General features: G+C 38.8%; 1 protein-coding gene across 5 annotated transcripts in view; it reads left to right on the top strand.

The window, feature by feature from the left end:
• RGS7 (regulator of G protein signaling 7) overlaps window positions 1-13,288 on the top strand; it is a 607,861-nt gene extending 594,573 nt beyond the window's left edge. For all 5 annotated transcript variants that reach the window (XM_087424463.1, XM_087424464.1, XM_014794685.2 and 2 more), the window contains one exon: window positions 12,594-13,288. In XM_087424463.1, coding sequence (XP_087280589.1) covers window positions 12,594-12,644 — 51 coding nt within the window. In that variant the 3' untranslated portion in view covers window positions 12,645-13,288. The remainder of the gene's footprint in view (window positions 1-12,593) is intronic.
• Window positions 13,289-21,381: the final 8,093 nt, after the last annotated feature.

The following is a 21,381-nucleotide window of genomic DNA, read 5'->3' as shown; positions in this document are numbered from 1 at the left end:
GAACTGTAGTTACTTTCTGGGAGGCTTACACTGTTTTTTAAGACATTGTGAAAGACTCTATGGATTGTTTCTAATCCTGGTCAAGTGATTTTTTAGCTTGGTTTTTATTAAATGTGAAATCTAACATGAAATTTCCTCTACATACCCTAATGACCACCAAGATTATACACTGAGGCCACCTCTCCACCCAGTGTAACCCTATGAATAATACAGATTCCAGGTTTGAGAAATACAGCCCAGACCAGCTATGGAGCAAGGCTAGGAGCAGGGCAGTGCAGCGTCAAGTCTACTCATGCAGATCCCTCGACTGCCCATTTGGGCTGGACATCGGTTCTCCTTAGGACTGAGCCATGGCCCTCCTGGGTGAGTGCTCTAGACTTTGCTATTTGGGCTTACAGGCACATTAGCATAGATAAGCTATGTTGGAAAGGAGCCTGGAGCACCTAAAAGGAAAATTTACAAACCTGTCACTGAGTTTGCTCACCATGAATAATACCAATAGAGAAAATTGAGCTGGTGGTCTAGGAGCCACTCATATGCTACATTTCTATCATTGTTTTTATACACCTTTATACTAGTTCCTAAATTGTTCATTCATTCAACATAAATCAAGTTTTGACTATATGACAGGTTATGTGCTACTCCTATGTGGTTAAAAAGACAGCCTGTCCTTACTTTCATTTCCATTGATATCAATTTCTACCACAATGAAGTAGAGACAAACCTCAGAGTATTCAGAAAGGTCATTTTCTACATTGTATTTACACTGATGAAGTTGCAGTATGGTAAGATCTCCATGGAGCTAGTCAGATACTTGATTTACATAAAGATTCGTCACAATGAACATCTATCATACTGTACCAGCAGGTTAGGAACTGTGAGAGGGAAGGTTTTGAATTTGTATCCATGCACCTGTGAATTTACCTTAAGGAGAACTCTGTGCATGTTCTTTTCTGGCTGAGTGCTGTAGATTTTATTGCTTGAGATTACAGGTATATTTCTGTAGATAAACTATGTTAGAAAAGGCTGTAGGTTTTCCTCACCATGGATAGTACCAGTAAACACATAGAGTGAGTCTGGTCAAAGATGAACTGTTTTCTCCTCTTTCTTCTCTCTTGGACCTGAAACTCATCTCATTTATCATTTTGTTGTTGGCATATGTGGCTATCCTTCTTGTTTTATTGAAACTGCTTGTGGTGATAGCTTGCCTGGGAAAGCAATTTTAGGTTCCCTGCAGCATGATGTAAATCGATTGGTGTGAAATGTAGCAGACCATGTAGTCTATTTAGTTTGGACAATATATCTTTATTTTCGCCTAGGAGTATCATTAGTTCTTAAGTCTCCACTCAAATTCTATACGCTGTGAATTGTATAGTGGTTGTTGGTCAGAGAACATCCGATACAACCCTGGGGGTTCCTAAGGAATGTTCTGAGGCTGCTGAGTAGACACCCCCACCCCTCAGTGGGAAAGTTCTGCCTTGTTGCTACATATGCCAGAGGCAGTTGTTTCAATAGCATTTTCCAAAGTACTGTTCCGATGTACCCAAGGCCTTGGGTTTACACCAGTGGCTATGAGGCCCTGGCAGCCTGTGTAGCTGGAGACCATCCTGGGGGTCCTGTGTAACAAGTTTATAACCCAATAGTATCCCTGTACCCAAGCATTACCGGATTCTTTTGTTCAAGAAAAAACAGTTATTGAGTGCCTGCTATGGGTCAGGCCCTTTGCTCCCTATCTGAGAGTACATAGATAATAAGACATATCCACTACTCTTAGGAAGCTTATAGTTTGTAAGAGGACAGATGTGAACAGAAATAACTACTTTTGGGATGCCACTAACGTGTGCACCTAAGTAGGTTCATTCTTCTCATGAAAGTTACTTGTTCAATGAACAGAACTCACTTCCAGCTGGCTTCCCACTAGCTTGCTTCAAGTAAGTCATGACAGTTCTTCTTAAAGCAACACAGAGTAGGCAGGGAAAAGAAATAAGGTCTACTAGATAGCTGGGGCAGCTGTCCCTGAAGGAGAGAGAACAAAGATGGAACCAGAAAGAGAGTCCAAGGATTTGACAGATTCAGTTGTGTTCCAGCCAAGGACTACCAGGGAGGTTTCCAGTTAGAGGAGTGTAGTACAGAAGAAGGTAATCAAGGGGATAGCTTGCCTTCTAGATTTACACAACGAGCTCTTGTCATCTATGCCTAAGATGAGGGTGGAGGGCAGGTTAGGAGAACCTGGAGATGGGACGTGTTGGCTGGATCAGCAGCTACTGTATTTATCCACATTAGATGACAAGTGCAAGAACTTGGGCAGTGAAACAGAGGACGTGAGGGACGAAGAGTAAGACTTTTACACCAATAAATTCATATATGGGCTAGAGCCACATTTGAGCCAAGTTTACTGGAAGAGTTGATAGAAAAATAAACCTCAAACTGCCTCAATTGGTAATCGTAGGAGTTATTAATAGTTAATTCGTTATTTTACATTACCACTTTTATTTTACTTGAAGATATATGAATTGAAATATTACTCAAGTATGATCTGAATCTTCTGTCAAGCTATAAAATTGTAGCTGAGTAACACAAGAAGATGGGAATGTGTGTGTGGGCTGATGTATTTTGCATTCCAATGTTTGGCAAAGTACCTTGCACATAATTCTCAATCTTTCTCAGTATCAGTGGCAGTCACCTCATTGAGTTAAACAAAATTAAATAGAATTAAATAGAGTTAATCAATAGTCTAAGGGCAATACATTTGCATAATCTTTTTATAAACTTGTTTTACATAGCTAGGAAAAATGTGAATGGAGCTTAAATTGATAAAGATTGGGCTTCTTGTGATGTGCAAATTTAATTTTCGTTAAAAGTAGATTCGTATGTTATTTATTTCTAGATATGAGGTCACTTACTAGGCAGCCCTATATTATCACCAAGCCATCTATTTCTCATTTTCTCTTACCCATTCTAAAGCCACACATACCATTGTATGTGTTCATCAGCATTCCTTTATGAAACAGTTTTCAGAAAAGAAAGCCATTTTGATACTGATGACCAGCCATGGGTGCCATTTTGCTTTTCCGTAATTTACACGAGTAGTTAGAGGCAATAATACTAAAACAGGCGATTTAAAATAGCTAGGCAATAGACATCCTCATCTAAATTGCATACATGTTTATAGACTTGGAGGTACTACGTGTATATCTACAGACACTGTGCCGCATTCTCTTAGGCGTTTGGCAGGTGTTGTGTGGCAAGCTCAGATTGGGCAAAATCCCACATCCTCTGCATTGTGCACCACATTTTGATGGCTGTTTTTGTCATTGTTTTCCAACGGCCAGGATCTAAGAGTAATAGGAACAAACACTGGACAATTCTAAATACAATAATTATACCTGTCATTTCAACTAGCAGAGACCACTATTAAAATAGGCTGGTGGCAGTTATTAGAAATTTCAGACACCATCTCTAAACTGCACTAAGGATTGTTTCTGGAGAAGAAAAACTCAGCTGTCGTTTTTTTTTTTTGGTTTCTCAAGTCATTCTGATTTACTTACATTGGTATTAATGTCTATTCTATTTGTCCCATCTATTTCATCAGCAATAGAAAAATTACCCAATAGACATGGCTGAGTTACCAAGGGGAGTAACAAGCACCCATTATCAAGACTGTTCACATGAACTATATATAGTAATATCTAGGAGGAACATAGTTCTAATACCAGAAAGAAAAGACTGTTGGGAAGTCTTTATCTCTTCTCATTTTAAAAGTAAAGTCCTCAAGGCACTTTTGGGTGACATTGAGAATGATGAATTTTTTGGAGCCTCAGAATTGAAAAGGAACTCAGAGGCCTCAATTCCCCCAGTCCAATCTCCACCCCATTGCATGAATCTCTCCTGTAGACTCAATGACGAGTGGGCATCCAGGATTTGCTGGCTGATAAGTTTCAGAGATGTGGTACCCTCAGACAGCAGAGGCAGTCCATTCTATCTTTTAGAAATCTGTTCCTTATTTTCAGCATAATCCACTTCTCTGTGACTTCCCAGTATCAATCCTAGTTCTGCCTCCTGGAGCCAGGCAGAATAATACAAACATTCCTCTAGGTCCAGGCAAGGTCGAATTACTTGAAGGTGTGATTACATCAATTCCTCTCAAGGTTTCTTTTTATTTCCTTTAGTCAGATCTCTAGTTCACTGTTTTTCTGTGCATTTCAACTACCCATATCTCATATCTCAAAACCACCAGGGGCTTGGGAAATGCAGATTCCAAGACCTCATCCCAGATGAACTGAGTTAAGAATCATTCTCCCCTTCTTCTCTCCCATCACTTGCGTTGGTTACAAGCACCTCAGAACAATAAAGTTTAAGAACCGTGATCCAGGTAGAAGCATTCCTACCTGAGCCTCCTGTGAAAGATCAGTAGTTCTCACCTTAGCTGCAAGAGAATCACTGGAGGGCTCCTTATAACAGATTGCTGGACCTCACCTCTCAGAAAGTCTAATTAATTTTCTGGTAAGATCCAAGAATTTTTATTTTTAACCAATTTTCAGATAATGCTGATGCTGCTGGTTTTGAGACCACAATTTGAAAACCGCTGCCCTAGACTAACCAATTCTCCCCACTCTGTCCCCTGATGGATGCCAAGGGCACATTGAATGGCGTAGCTGAAGGCTACTCTCCAGTTATGCCCACACATTTTGCAAACACCAGCTGACTTTCATGGTTAAGAGTCAATTGTGTTTGCTCCCATAGCTGTTTATTGTAACTGAATTGATAGCAATTACATAATTTATTTAAATATTATATAAGCTGCTGAAATTTGAATGTGAAAAGAAAAAGAGATGTTTCTGTGAAAACTAAGCTGAACGCTTAAAAAAGACTCGAAAAAGTAAAGAGGTCTTAAAAATTGCTATCGAATTAAATCTGAGTGAGATATGTGTTGGGAAAGTGGGCGTCGAATGATTTCTCATTAAATAATCTCATCTTCTTTCACGTCTTAGCTGCTCACTGCCTATATTTGCTCCGGTTCATCAATAGTCCTCCAAAATGGTAACTGAACACAACACTTGAGATGTGACCCAACCAGCATAGATTGAAAATATCTTCCCAACAGAAAAGAAAGAACATATCATATAACTTGTACAATCCAGCCTGAAAATTGCATCAGCTTCCCCACCCCAGTTCCCAGCACAGCAGCCACATCAAAATGTAGAGTCATTTGTGGCTTAAAGTTTTAAAAAAATAGTAAAACTTAGAATTTTTTTTCTCATGAGCTCAGATTACATCTCCCCAATCTTGTCTTTTGCTGCCAGATTTTTGGTTTATTGTTTGTTTATTCATTTTAGTATAAGTTTAGATCTTTATCCTTCTTTCTATTAAATTTTATCTTGTAAGTTATAGATTTTCTTAATTTTTTTGGAATATCTATTTGTTGCCCAGTCTTTTAACCAAGATAACCAAGTTTGCATCATGCATGCATTTTACCACAATTCCATCAGTTGAATCATGCAAATTACAGATTAAAATGCTGTAAAGAACAGGGAGGAAGACAGAGTTCCAATACTCTCATAGTTAGCACACCTTGAAGATAGTTAGCCGTTTATTTAGTTAGGAACCTCACCTTTCTCTGTCTCGTCCACAGAGCTACCATGAAAGATTGCCACATGCCTTACTTAGTCCAAGAACCTATGTTTAAAGCCGCCTGCTGTCCTCAAATCTGGTAAACTCTTTTTAAAAATGAGTAAATGAGCATGCACATGACAAAGATCTAATATAGCTTATGGGGGGGTCCTTTGCAAACAAATAATCAGAAGAGCAATAAGCTATTAGAAAAATGAGCCAAGTCTTAACTTTAAAAATTTTTAAATGAGCTTGAAGAGTTTTAACAGAAGAAATACAAATAGTCGATAAATATATGAGAACACAAAAAGAAAATCTATCTTTATTAATAACCAAGTGTAATTCAAAAAACAAGAAAATAACTTTTTCTTCCAAATAGGGTAATTTTTAATATGATAATATCTAGTGTTAGAAAGGGGATAAAATTGGTGGTTTTATACAGGATTAATAGGAGTATGAATGGGGAATCACTTTTCTCAAATAGAACTTTACAGAATGTGTCAAGAGCTTTAAAACTCTTCTCTCAGGCTGGCCCAGTGGCATATTGGTTAAGTTCATGTGCTCCACTTCATCGGTGGCCCAGGGTTTGCAGGTTCGGATCCCGGTCACGGGCCTACACACTGCTTATCAAGCCATGCTGTGGCGGCATCCCATGTATAAAGTAGAGGAAGATGAGCACAGATGTTAGCCCAGGACCAATCTTCCTCAGCAAAAAGAGAAGGATTGGCAACAGATGTTAACTCAGGGCTAATCTTCCTCACCAAAAAAAAAAAAATCTCTCACTTTCAATCTGTAATCCAACTTCTAATAATTTAATCGTAAGAAAATCCAGATGTTCACACACACAAGAATACCTATTGCAGCATATAACAGCCAAATATAAGACAATCTGAGTGTACAACCATTGTGAATTTCTTAAATACCTCAATGTATATCTACCTGATGGAATATTATGCAGCTATTAAAAATTAGATTTTAGAGTAGTGGTTTTCATCTTTCTTTTTATTGCCACCTACATTTGACATAGTAATACATGTCTGTTTGTGTGTTTTTGTGTATGTGTGTGTATATATTGTGTTCCTCTATAAACTATAAACTGTTTATATGTGTATTTTTATTTTATATATAAAATAACGTTTCAGAAACAAGACATTTCCTTATTGTGTGCAATGCACTCTGATATATTTTGCTCTATTCTATAATATTTAATTTTTTTCTTAATGTTAGTAGCATCTTTCTAAATCAATAACAGATGAACTTGAACAAAACATTACTTTAGAAGAAGCATATGTAATATGGGTAATTGATCAAAATATAATCATTGTAATACGCATGTTACTCACAATAAGCCATACTACTATGCACAGAAAAATTTCAGTTTTGTAAAAAAATAAAATTTTAAAAGGTTTATTTTTGTATTAAAAAGGAGAAGGATATATTAGTATGTAAACAGTTGTATTTCAGGTAATGTTTATTTCTTTATATTTTTCTATGTTATCCTCATTTTTTCTAATGGACATACACTACTTTTATTTTAGAAAAATATTTTTAACTAAGAAAATGAAAGTGCTTGGCTTTGCTTGTTCTTTCTCAATCCATACAGGAAGCTAGTAATCAGTACTTAAATGTAAATGTGTTCATAAACCATCTCTTTTTAGTACCTAATAATAGAATTTTTTCAGTGTTCAACGTTAAATACACCATCCCCCAAACTAGCTACAGAATCCTTTCTTTCTTTCTTTTTCTTGCTTCCTTCCTTTCCTCCCTCCTTCCCTCCCTTTTTTCCTTCCTTTCTTCCTTCCTTCCTTCATTTTATCCTTTCTTTCTTAAATCTCAACAATTTGAGCTTATCTTTAGCTTTCTAGGAACTCACACTCTCCACAGTTTTGCTAAAATTATTCTCTGGATTTCAATAAAGTCGCCTGCAAGTTTACCTAGAGAATTGGTTTCATTTAAAGCAGAGAAGAGCTTTCCAAACCCAGCCTGGTTCAATTCCTTCTTAGCACCTTCCCAGTTAGTTTTCTTGACATTAACAACCAGGGCAAAATGAGAGCTGGAAAAATCCCAGATTCCATCAGTTAATTCATTAACATTTAGGGTGTGAACAATGTCCCCATTCCTAACCCTACTGTGCCTCCCTACTCCAAGTTAAAAGTTACTTATCTCAAGACATTTGAAACTCGTTATCATGGGTTTCTAGAAATTTATTCTTCAAATGTGATTTCCAGCCAAGAAATTCAACTCATGCAAAAAATCAAGTATGTATTTGGGGACTTCTATAATATTAAGTTGTTTATCAACGGCTTCATCAAGCCAGGTGATGTAGAGAGTAATACAAGACGGCATGTCAATGTACTAGTGCTGATTCTATGGGCAAGAAGAATCCGGAGAGGGAAACGGCAGAGGAGTTGAGGGGGCAGTTAGAAAGCTTCAGCAAGCACAGGGGTAGGAGGTTTATCTGTGAAGAGTGGGGATGACCTAACAGGTAGATGCACAGTTAGGCGATCTGAGCTGAGAGAGAGCAGGTGCAAAGACCAGCCAAAGAGCCACTTTGTGGAGGGACGGTGGGCACCTTGAAATGCCAGGGAAGCCAGGTTATGAAGGATTTTGAAGTCCAGGCAAAGATATTTTTATTTATAAATGAAACCCGGGCATTTTAGCATTCAGCCTCTCCTAAGAGCATATCCTTTCTCCGGTCCAACAGCACATCACCACTGAGCAGTCTGCTCTTTTCGGTACATAGCTGTGGGGCTGGACATCTGGTCTGACAGTTGGGTCACACACACCAGTGGAAAGGCGATGACAATATTTGCTCTTTCTTCTCAGTCCCTCACCATGGCCTCTGGAGCCTATGAGGCATTTTAGAATGTACCTATGAGTCTACAGCAACATACAGGGCAGATTGGAAGGGAACAACAGGAAACAAACAAGTAGGAAGTGTAAGGGAATTGCAAGAGTTAAGAGGTTGACGTTTTCTTTTAAGTCTAAAAGTGTGGATAGTCCTCTGCTCTTCTCTTTAAGCTCTTTCCTGGCTGTCTTCTAAAATTCTACCCCTTCGTTTCTCCTTGGTCTGTTTAGTGTCCTATGGAATGGGAAAGACTGCTGCGTGTTTTTACAACAGTAATAAAACAAGTGGGCTTAGTCAGCCGAGCGAATGTAGCGTCTCTCTTCCCTTATGGATTAGTGTCTGCAGGAGTGTGGAAAGTCGCCCCCTCTCCCTGATGCCCCGGGTCTCAGACTGGATCCAAGAGCCCAGACTTCATGTCCATTTCCACTGACTCACAGCTCCTTATGGTCAACTTTCTGTTCCTACTTTAAGACCAAGAGTGATTTTAAAAATCAGACAAAATTCATAACTATCGATAATTAACTTGGAAAATGTAAGAACAAGCACATAGGTTGTTTGTTTCATTTGGGGGGGTTTTGTTTTCCTAATTATAACAAAATCTCTTTGCAGCATTTAGGATAGGAAGGAACTGGTTTGTGGAGGTGACGTTTTATTGTGAGACACTGGAAAACTCTGTTTATATGATAACTGCATTGTATTCAATACAGCTCTGTATTCACTTAGGTGCCAGTCTAAAGTCTGAGGTTTATTTTGTCTTGAAATTGATTATGTGCTTCTTTTTCCAGCATATTGTCCATTAACTAGATATTACAAAATCTCTTAGGATGTTGAGTTTGTTTTATTTTCTTCTGAATTTCTGTCTTTGTCTTTCTCTATGAATTTCTGTTTCCAATGTAATCTATTTCCTTTAGAATCTGACAAGAAAGGATATAAATCACATAACACATATGTATTCATTCAGTTAAAAATACATATTATTCATACAGAATTCAGTTGTAAGCAATTTGCTAAAAATTGCTATTGGTAAGAGTTTTTTTAGCCCTTTTTGTTTCCAGAATTAAGATTTTACAACTTAGCTATAAAAAGATCTCAGATTCTTCAACTTGGAAAAATTATGAAAAGATAATTGGCAGGGGCTGATTCCATACGGTCCCTGAGGAGCTGCCCTGAGAATGATTGTTACACGATGGCTGACATGCATGTCTGTCCTTTCCTATGATAAGAAAGGATCAATGTTCTTTTTAATTTAAGGTTTTCCAATAGAGTGAGCAACCAATATTTCTTTGTGCACTAGAATAGATCCTATGTATTTTTCTTTCCAGTATATGAACAAAGCAGGATTTGTGCAGGATTTACAGATAGAGCCAAGTGAATAGATCCTCAAATATGGATGACACATTGGGCATCCATGCTATTTACTTTGACCCCAGAGTGGGACACTTAAGTTCTTTTTACTATTAGTTGCATCCAAATTTGCCTTTTAATTGTCTCAATACGCAGAATAAATATTCCTGTTACGTATTTGGTAAGTCCGTATCACACCAAGTGTTTCATTGTGTGACTATATTAAGACGTATACATATATTTTCCTATTTCTGTTCATCTGTTTTTATATTATCACAAACCCACAGGTTTGCCATAGGCTTGTATTTTTCTAAGGATTTCCATGAATGAGTATTTTTTAATTATCTCCTGGGACAACAGCCTGTCACGCTAAACTGGTACCACACCTCCATTTTTTTGTGTGTGTGAGGAAGACTGGCCCTGGGCTAACATCCGTACCCATCTTCCTCTACTTTATATGGGACACTGCCACAGCATGGCTTGACAAGCGGTGCGTCGGTGCGCACCCGGGATCCAAACCTGCGAACCCTGGGCCGCTGCAGCAGAGCGCGCACTTAGCCGCTGTGCCACCAGCTGGCCCCCCTTACCCGGTTTTTAACGAAGCCCATACCGGGCCAAGCACTAATAGCTCCCAGGATATTTGCAAAAAAAAATAATAATAATAAGTAGAAAGAGAACTGTGTTACTATTTATTACATTTATAGTAGTTACGACAGTCCAAATAAACAACGATTATATCTGTTTCAAATGGCTTCCTATTTCAAGGTAACTATTTCATTCTCCTTCCCAATAGTTTGTATCAAATCACATTAATCTGTAGTTCTAAAAAGAAATAGTTTTATATTAGCATCTTTCCCCTCATTCCCCACTATATAAGAATTCACTCTTATGCCTCAACCAATAGGTAGTTCTCTCCATCCCACAAATGACATTAAAACCGGTAAGCACTTTTTTAAAATACATTATTCAGCCTCAGAATAAATATATATGCACACATGTATACATTTATATTAACAGCACGGGAGACAACAGTAGTAAATATAGGAAACTGTATAGTCTTCAAGCATAGAAAACTAGTTTTTTATTCCAACACTATTTGATTAACCTATTGCCCAGGTTTGGGGTGGAAAAGCAGTATAATTTCAGTTTCCAAGTCATCAGCAGTTTTCTACCCTTCTTGGAATCGGCATAGTGAATTTGAATCTTAGAGTCCTGATGAGAAAGCATATAATAGTAATAATAATAATAGTAATAGGGTAGTAAGGTAATAGATAACATAAAATGAGTACATAGAGTGTTCCAAGGGTAGGTTTAAGAATTGTACTTGTATTATTCTTCAGAAAACCTTTTAAAGCAGGCACTATTATTATCCCCATTTTATGGATGAGGAGAGAGGCACAGAAATGATGGCAACAAGAAACAAAACATATTTTGTTTATAATGTAAAGTAGGGTGTCTTGTTAACAAACTGCTTTTTCTTTCATTACTTTTCCTCCCATAAAGGGACCAAAGCATAGCCAAGTGAGCAAGACCTTTGCTAAACTTTGGCGTCTTCTACTATCAGTTGCTGAAAACTAAGTTTTGAATGCTTTTCCCCAGTTAAAAGAAAATGGTGCTTGGTTTTCGAGGCTGTTGTTCACATCAGCAAGGGAGCCCTGGTCGGTTATTGTACAGAGTGGAAAGAAAGCTTGATTCTGAAATTATCAATCATATCTTAAACACATTGTTCTTTTCCCAAAACGTGGCCATGAATGATGATTTGGACACCGTACCACCCCTTTATCAAACTCTGAGTTGCATTAGATAGTAAACCAAGGCTATTGCTATGACTAATTTATTACTAAAACATTATGTTTCTCACAGATCTTTTGATTTTCCCTTATTATTTTATCCTCTGAGAAATACAAATTTCATTCAATAAGTGGACCATCTTATTTTTATACTAAAGCATATAAAATGAGAGCTGAAACAGAAACCACCAATTGACAATCTGCTATTCTATCAGAAATTTAAAATTTCTCATCTCTCTAGGGTGCTTGTATTACAGGAACATTGTTGGATTTCAAGATTTCCAAAAAATGAATATGAACACAATACGTGGAATCAGAAAATCTGAATTTTTTCTGGGGCTGAGGTTGGAGGAAATCAGATGGAAAAGGACAGAGAGATGTCTACGGTTTGAAATGGGGAGCAAAGAGGCTTTTATCTCTAGATGTAAAATTGGCACGTTTTTCTCCATTATTACATGGGATATGAAAACTCAATCTTGAGTTTCCACCAATCACACCCTCAAAAATGAATTTTATTTAATTAAATCATATCCCCTGCATACCTAGATATTTATAAATGCAACTCTAATGCCAGCAATTGAACGAGAATGCATTCACATTGCTACCTTTCAGAGCAGTTTACTAAGGTTTGTTGTTAACGTGTTTATAACCAGTTGAGAGCCTAGATGTTGCATCATTGCTAAGCCTCAATGGAACGTTTATGGACATGTTTTATGATTTGCTGATCTGTGCTGTGAACCCATCAGTCTGTTTGCAGTGGGAGGAAGTGGGTGGGAGGGGTGGGAGGGTGGAAGGAGGGAGGATCATTTTGTTTGATGTGCTGGTGGAGGGAGGGAGGGAATTTGGTCATGAAGTTGGAAGTAAGATGTACCTAGAGGGTGTTGACCCTTGCACGAAAATCGACTGTAATAAGTGGATGCTCCTCAGAAGCAGGTCTTCAGTGATCATACTCTGTTTTCTTTCTTTCTTTTTTTTTTTCCTTGTCTTATATTTTTTCTCAGGGGAAATCTCTCACGTCAAAGAGGTTAACGAGCCTCGTCCAGTCTTACTAAAAGGATCACCTTGTAGCACGGAAGCAGACTGGAGTCGTTGCATATACTTTGTAGCTCTTTGTTGTCACCTGGAGCAGAGGCCACTAGACCAAGATGTTGCATGAGCAAAGGACCTGAATTGTTCTTTCTTTGTGTGCATTAAGGGATTGTCATCTCCAAGGAACTCTACCATCTCAATGCCTCCATTTCAATATGATGTCTGCTTACTTCCTCCTTGTACTAAGCTGGATCAATGTCTTTTCCTTTTTAACAAGTTCAAGTGAAGTAAACCATTTTTTCCCCCTTTCTCTCTCCTTCTCTTAAAGCTTCTGCTAGACACGCAGTTCACTGAAAACTCAGTCAGTCACAAACTGGAAGAAGTGTAAAAGAAAAAAAGCATATATCAATAAGTATACATATGGCTTCACATTTATTAAATGATAAATTAGCACAGAAAGTTTCATTTCACCGATGTATTCACAGTCAGAAACAATCTCATGTCTTTGTTGTCTGTACACTCTCAGTTAATGTTTCTTGCATTTATTTTTATACCATATTTAAACGAGAAACACCTTTTACTCCAAATGTATTAAAGTTGATCCCTTCTCTGTAAATTTGTGTATGTTTATATTGTTGTTTTATCTTTCATTAAAAGATATGCAGAATCTCCATGCTTTTGTAACTTTGACTTCCATACTGATTGAAAAAGACAATGCTGAGAGAGCATCCATAAATGCAGAGTTGCAATTGAAGCTATTGCCTTGAAAGGTTATTTCAGGGTTTCAAGACAAGCTTGGATGGTACAGCAGCCGGGAGCAGACTGGAAGTGTTTCATTTGGGAGTAACCCAGGACCAGGTAGATCGTTTTTCTCCCGTGGAAGAACACCACAAATTGGCCTTCCACATTTTCAGAGCCATTTACTAAGCCTTCCTGCCTCATTATGAATATGCAGCTCTATGTTTTGCTATGGGTATTTCTGTTAGAATTAGGTTTGATTGTGACTTTCCACGTAAAAACTGATTTTTTTTTTCTTTAAAGCATAATTCTAAAAATACCTTAGGTCAGTGGCTTTTTTAACTTTTTGGTGGTTACAAATTCCTTTGAGAACATGAGGGTAATTACTAACGTTTAGCAAGTGTTTATACTAAGTGCCTGCCACTGTATTATGGGCCTCACAGGCCCGTAAAACCCTCACATTTAATCTTCACAGCAGCCCTGTAAGATCATTTCTGCAATTATGAGAATATTGAAGAAGAGAGGTTAAGTAATTTGTTCAAAGTCACACAGCCAAGTGGTGAATTGGGATACAAATTCAGGCAGTCTGCCTGCAGAGCCCACAATACCACATCTATCCACTATACCACGCAACTTCTTCTGGTGAAAGTTAAGTGAAAATCCATATACACTCTCACACAGGAAACATTTGCACTGAATTTTAGGACATTCACAGAATACCCTCTGGAACTCATCCAAGGAGCCCAGGTAAGAAGCCTGACTCCCTTTAAGGGTTGGATCAGCAACACAAAATGTTGCCCAACCAGCCCATGGGCCTGACCTCTCTGCTTTTGCATCCGCCAAGACATTGCAGGCTCTGGTTATTTAAAAGATGAGATAGTTGTTAATGCCTATTGATTACTGTAGGTGAATTTAAACTCTGAAAAAGTTTGCCAGTATTGGTGGGAAATCAGTAGTGGAGTCTTGGGTAGTTTGAATAACTACCACCAAATGGAAGAGACTTGATACGAGAAAATTTGTATATAGGCTATAATCCAAACACTGTGACTAGCTTAACAAAGATTAATTATATGCCCATATGGTTTTTTAAAAAGAATACATAAAATGCAAATAGCTCTAAGTTTATAGATGTTCTTCCTTAAAACACTTAATTCAGGACAACGTTGGGCAGCTGACACTGAAGCTAGATTAAAACCCTAGTTAATAGAAACATTATTTGAAAGAAAACAATAACTCTTAGAAGAATAAGATACATAAACAATGAGCCTTGCACAAATACGATTGGTTATTTTGAAGACTCACAAATCGTCAGTCCTTAGATGCTCATCCTTACTGACAATTCCAAATCATGGACTTATACAGAAATGAAAGGCATAAGAATGGCGATGGAGAGCAGAGAAGAGACTGCTAAGGCAAGTATCCCCAAGTCAGGAGCTCCTAGCAAGAATGTTAGTTAGTTTCTGGGTTCAAGTACATAAAAGTTTTGAATGGCCTAATGACTCCACTTAATATAGTTTAAACAAGACTCAGGATGCAAATCAGGAGAAGCACATAGAAAAGTTTTGGAGTTTCTTGCAGTTAATTCAAATAAGCATGCGGCAACTCTCTCCCACCCCACCTTGGGACAATTTGATCTGTAAGGCATAGAATAAAAACCTTTCATATTTCTGATGGATAAAATGGTTTTTAAGAAGTCTCTTTCTACCTTAAAACAATTTAAAAGTTATCCACCAAAGTCATAGCTCAGAGTCTCTACACTCACATTGCAAAACTATTTAATTTATCCTCTAAATTGTGTTGACCCAATTCTTCCCTTTGGGAAGTTACAGTAATGTTTTCTGTGGATCTACAAAGGATTTTCTGCTTGAATCAGAATAACAGAAATGTAGTCAGCAGCCTCACCTAAACTGTCACCTGTCAGATGTCAGGAAAATAAATGAAGGCAGAAACCCTCCCTCTTCATTATGACAAGAGTGTGAATTGATCTTGCTACTCAAGACTTACAGATGCATCCTCCATTCTCCTGTTGAGTGCTCACTTCTCTTTATAGATATATGATGGTTTATGAATAATTTTGGTCGATGGGGAAAGGCATATCTTGGCTACTAGCATGAATTTAGTCCAGCTACATGCACTGATTATCTCTAACATAGGATTTTTGTGCCCTTAAATACATACTTGAAGGATCACATTGAAATATCCAATGGTATTACTGTTGCCCATGGCTATCTCTGCATATTCTAACACCATCTAAATCATCAACAGGACATAACCAAAAGTACCAATCCATCTTCTAAGCCATTTTAAGAAATAGTGGGGGATAGTGAAGAATTAGATGAACGTAAAGGATGGAGAGAGAATTAAACTCATGTATCACACACAGGTATCTCATATATTTTCTTGTATGACCATGTATTTGTATCTTTTTATTGAGAATTATGTACTCCAAATAAATCTTTAAAAAGACACCAAATGATGTATCAAACATAAGATGTCGTCATTTAAAAATCAGGTTGAAACAAAAACTGTTGTATATGCCTTTGGAGACCTGGGGAAGTTTCCCTGGAAATCGAAATGTAGTGCATTTGTAAATTCATTTTCAAAAAGGTCGTTAGATGCTGGGTAGACATGAGTACCTCTTGGTTAATAAATTGATTCATAAATCTTGATGTCTTTATTAGGTTATAGGACCTTAATCACTTCCACTTGTTTGGAAATCAAATAAATTGGAGTGTGTTTGATATCTTTTTAAAGGTTAACAACATCTGACTCCGGTGTTGGTTGAAAGGATTAGAGCAATGTATCTAAATTATCAAGCACAGTACTTGGTACATAACTGGTAGTCAAGAAAGAATATTTACCCGACCCTCTTCCCTTTCTTTTCTTCCAAACTATTATCTTTCTCAAAAAGTAAAAGACATGACCAAGACCCCTCCTAGCTGGGGTGGAATCAGGAATGAAGTTCAGGAGGCCACAGCAGAGTGAGGAATCAGGACCCCAGAGACCAAGGGAAAGACATGGAGAGCAGTCAGTTGGGTTGGGAACCAAACAGAGTCAGCAAAGCATTGGAACCAAAAGTGAGACCAAAAAGTGACAGTGGGCTAAGTCAAGGAGCCTGTGTCCTGAACAAGTGGATTCTACAAACTGCGGCTCTGGAAAATAGAAATAGGGCTTTTTAGACAGCACCTGTGGCCTCACCTGTGTGTACATCAGAAACTCTTGTGGGAACATATCCAATATAAGCTAGAGGTGAAGGAGAGAGTAGATGCTGGTAATAATGTAGCAGGTGAAATCACCCATCTTTCCTAGTTCAGAGTGTCCAAAGGTGTCTTTGTCTGGCCCCAAATTACAAGTATGGGAATTTCTCCTTCCCGCACACACTAAATTTCCAGAGGTCTCCTGGACTAACACAGGGAACTTGGTACTGGGTGGGTGTAGGACTACTGAATCATTTGTCATGGGAGGTCTTGAAGACTGTAACCTCTTGATTCCAGGATACAATGGCTGGGGTGTCTGCCAGATGAGCTCTCAAGTCCAGGCTGAGTGACAGTCCCCCTCAAGTAGTTGCTGGGCATTTGGCAGGTGAGATTGCAATACACAGGCTGAGGGAGGTTCAATTTATACAGAAAGTGTACCCATAATAGTTGCCTCCAGGCCACACAGTTTGAATTGGCTCTGTGGGGTGACATAGCAACAAGGTACATAAATACGTTCCTCGTAGCAGGTCTGATCCTAGTCTTTATGCCCTCACAATTTCTGGACAGCAGACATATTATGGGACCAACTTTAGGATGGTACAGACTGCAACATGCAGTGCTCGTTCACCATCCCTTCCCCCAAACTTCTTCCAGCCTCTGTCCTTCCCAACCTTCTTCAAGTGTTCAGGCACAGAAGCCCTCTTCCTACTTCTTTTTCGTAGTAAGCCTTAACAGCCCAAGCATGAGACTGACTGGAAAGAGTCTCGGCTTCCTCTAGGCCAAGGAAGATCTAATATTTATGAAAGTGGCTTAAACACATTCTGAAATCTCCACTCCCTCCAAATGGAAATGGTTTTAAAAGTTTCAGAATTAATAAACACATAGCTACTTATGAAAATAAGAAAGGGAGCCATTTACTACAAGAAAATAACCAAAGGGAATATCTGGTAATTGTCAGAGACTAAAATCACTTAGTGCCACTTGGTGCCAGAGAGCTAGGCGTGGATCTAAGCAGAAAGCGCAGAGGCAGCGGCCAGGCTCTCCCAGATCTCCACAGCTAAAGACCAAATTAACACCACCCCCAGGAGCTGAGTGTGAAACACAACTCTCTCCCATGAATAGAGATTGGGACAGCCTTGCACACTTCTCAAGGTTGCTAGAGAAATCAGCCATTTCCAGTAGCCGTGGTTTCTAGTATCATCCCTCATACGTGAAGGGTGAGTGGTGTCCTGCCATCAGCATGCACCGGGCAGGAAATGCATCACTCATGCAGGAGCATCTCTGAGCACAAAATGCATCCTGGCCTCGAGCTCTGAAACAGACTGTGGTTTTCTGTGAGAGAAAAACATGGGAGAAATGTGTGGAGTGTGAGCTTACAAACGAGAGACATAAAATGCTTAAGAAGATAAACATTGTAAATGACACCGCAAATGGAAGAGGTTACACCAAAGGAAATAGACAACACCAATCTGAAAAGTATCTCAAGATAAGTATTTTTAAATCCTTAAAACGATAAGCTATGTAAACACAAAACAAGAGGCAGGATAGTGTTTTTTCAATTCACGCCTCCAGGTACGTAATGAAACTTCAGAACATTAATGATAAGAGAGAGAATATCCCAAAAGTTACCAGGAGGAAAGAAACATAAGTCTGCTTGACATTATGTTTGTTTTTGGAAATGTGGAATGCCAGAAGTCAACAGAGGGAAACTCTGATTTTAGAATTCTCTATCCAACTGAAGAATCATCCAAGTGTAAAGGTCCATTACCAATAACTTCAGACAGGCCATATTTTAGACAGTTTGCCTCAGATTTTCATTGACAGAACCAGCAAAGAATAGACTCTATTGAGAGAAAAAAAAGAAGTCTAAAGACTATGTGGAATAAAAAATTAAGGGTAAGCAAAGAAATTAGTAAAAAAAAATAATAATAATTGGTAAATCTAAATGTGTATTTTCTATAAAAAATAATTACAAAACAGAATGTTTTGGGTTATAAGCCAAGAAATAAAATTGGAAGTTGGAAGGTAGGAGACAGGAGAAGGAAATAAAATATTTCAACTCTTTTGTTTTATCTGTGGAGAATTGAAGTACAGATTTTGTTGTTGTTAATGCCATCGAGTGGATTCCAACTCCTAGCAGCCCTATGTACAGCAGAGAGGAACCCTCCTGGTCTTTTTACACCATCCTCTCCCCTTCGGGCACTATATCAGACAATGCTCCACTGTTATTCACAGAGTTTTCATGGCCAATTTTTTCAGAAGTGGGTAGCCAGGTCCTTCTTCCTACTCTGTCTTAGTCTAGAAGCTCTGCTGAAGCCTGTCCACCATGGGTGACCCTGCTGGTATTTGAAATCCCAGTGGCACAGCTTTCAGCATCATAGCAACACAGAGCTGACACAGTATGGCAACCGATAGATGGGTGGTGTGCTTCCCTGACTTGGACATGAACCCGGGCCATGGTGGTGAGAGCTCCAAATCTTAACCACTAGACCACCAGGGCTGGCGGAAGTACAGATTACCTTTCTATTTAGCTAGGAAAAAATACATTTTAAATTTTCATTAACTATATATTTATACAATATAGAATACAAATACTGAAATAAGAAAGGAGAGGGAAACAAACCTTGTATTAAATGGTAAATACTAAATAATATGGAAGAAATAAATTCAAATATATTAGTAATGAAAATACAGGTATTGATTTTAAATCATCTCTTAAAAAGTTCTCGGATTAGACTAAAAATGCATCTGGATATAGTTTATAAGGGACACCTAAAATAATACTACCCCAAAAAAATGGAACATAAAAAATTTAGGAAAAGATATAACAGACAAATACTGACCAAAATAAAGTTTGTATATATATCCAAAAAAAACAATTCAATATGAAAAGAATTAACTGAAGTCAATAGGGACATTCATGTGGCTAAAATGACCAAAAATCCATCAAGAATTTAAAACGATCATAAATCTATATTCACCTAATAATACAGCCTCAAAATATAAGGAAAGCTGCCAAATTTGACAAGTTTTCCTTCCCTTCTCCAACAATTCAAAGCACATGCGTTAGATGGAGCTGAGCACGATGGGTGTCTATGCAGTGTGGGTGTTGGAGGAGAATCATGGAGGCTCAGCATGAAATGTCAGAGACCAAGCAGAGTGGGGAGGATGTCCCCGCAAGGAGGGAAGCCTGATATGGCCTTGGCAGTCTGGGCAGGGTGATGAGGGTGTCCACAAGAAAGGCACCAAGAGCAATAGTCTGGGCACAGCCACTGTGTCAGAAATCAGGTAGAGCGAGGAGGGCATCACCAGGGCCTTAAGGTACAGGTTTTTGGAGTCTGAGCAGAGGGAAGAGGGCCTCTATACAGGGGGGCATCTTGGAAGAGAGTCCATAGGATGTCAGAGGGCATCCACCTGGGGGTGGAGGGAAGTAGACCCAGAGGCATGGGATATTAGAGCCCCGTGAGCTTAGGAGGGATTCTTGTCAGCAGCAAGCCAAGAGCAGGATACTGGAGCCTGAGCAGAGTACACCTGAGGGTGTCCACAGGAGGCCAACACAGGATGTCAGAGCCAGAGAAAATCGAGGAGGGTGTCTATCTAGGAGGAAGGCCCAGCATGAGATCTAGAGGGCTGAGCATGTTAAAGACAGTGTCCACACAGCGAGGGGATTGGTATGGAATGTCGGAGCCCAAGAGGGGAGAAGAGGGCTACCATGCGAGGAATGACTCGGTCCAAGGTGGGTAAGTAGGGCATCCATGTGAATAGGGGAGCAGTAGATGGGGTGTTGGAGCCCAAAAGAAGAAAGGAAGGCATCCTTCCACAGCACTAGGTCAGGGGGAAGGAGAAGAGGGGAAAGGAGCAACGGCAGTGAAGAGAGCTACATACAGGATTAAATAAATATGTTAAGGATAATGGCAGCTAGCTGTCTCATTATTGGAAAAGGGGTTTAAAATATGGAAAGAGGGAAAATTAGAAAGAACATTGGGATGTTTGATTAGAATTGCAGATATCATGGGGCTGGTCGAGTGGCGTAGCAGTTAAGTTCTCGAATTCTGCTTTGGCAGCCTGGCGTTTGCCAGTTCAGGTCCTGGGCACGGACTTACTCACCACTCATCAAGCTACGCTGAGGTGGCATCCTACACAGATAGAGCTACAACTCTACAACTATGATACACAACTACGTACTGGAGCTTTGGGGAGAAAAAAGAAAAAAAAGAGGAAGATTGGCAACAGATGTTATCACAGGGTGAATCTTCCTCAGCAAAAAAAAAAAAAATAGTAAAGAAACAGATTACCTCATGAATAAATAATAATCTAGTGAATAAAATATTGCATCTCACTTGATACAAAGGAAGAAATAAATGAATGGAAAGTGTGATATGGATGGAATATTTACATAGTTTCAGAGTAACTTCCCATAAAATCATGTTAATTACAAAGGGGAAATGGGTAACTTTACAGCAGAGAAGCCTGGCAGACACCACTTTAATCAAGTCCCAATAACGTGACAAATCGAGATCAAACTCCCACCTTCTAGGATGCAATGAGAAGAATACAGCATCATTTCAGTGATATTCCTGCCAAAGATGCATAACCTGAATCTAATCATGTGGAATCATCAAACTCAAATTGAGAGACATTCTACAAATTACTAACTTGTAATGCTCAAAATTGTCAGGGTCAAATAAATCAAGGGAAGACCGAGGAACTGTTCCAAATTGAAGGAGACTGAAGCAACACAGCATAATGCAATGCATGGTGCTGGACTGGATCCTTCTGCTATGAAGCACATTTATGGGCGACTGGCAAAGCTCGAACTGGCTTT

Source organism: Ceratotherium simum, chromosome 36, assembly GCF_057802395.1.
Source record: "Ceratotherium simum simum isolate JZ-2026a chromosome 36, ASM5780239v1, whole genome shotgun sequence".
In the NCBI taxonomy this organism is placed as follows: domain Eukaryota; kingdom Metazoa; phylum Chordata; class Mammalia; order Perissodactyla; family Rhinocerotidae; genus Ceratotherium; species Ceratotherium simum.
This window is presented reverse-complemented; position numbering and strand designations above follow the sequence as displayed.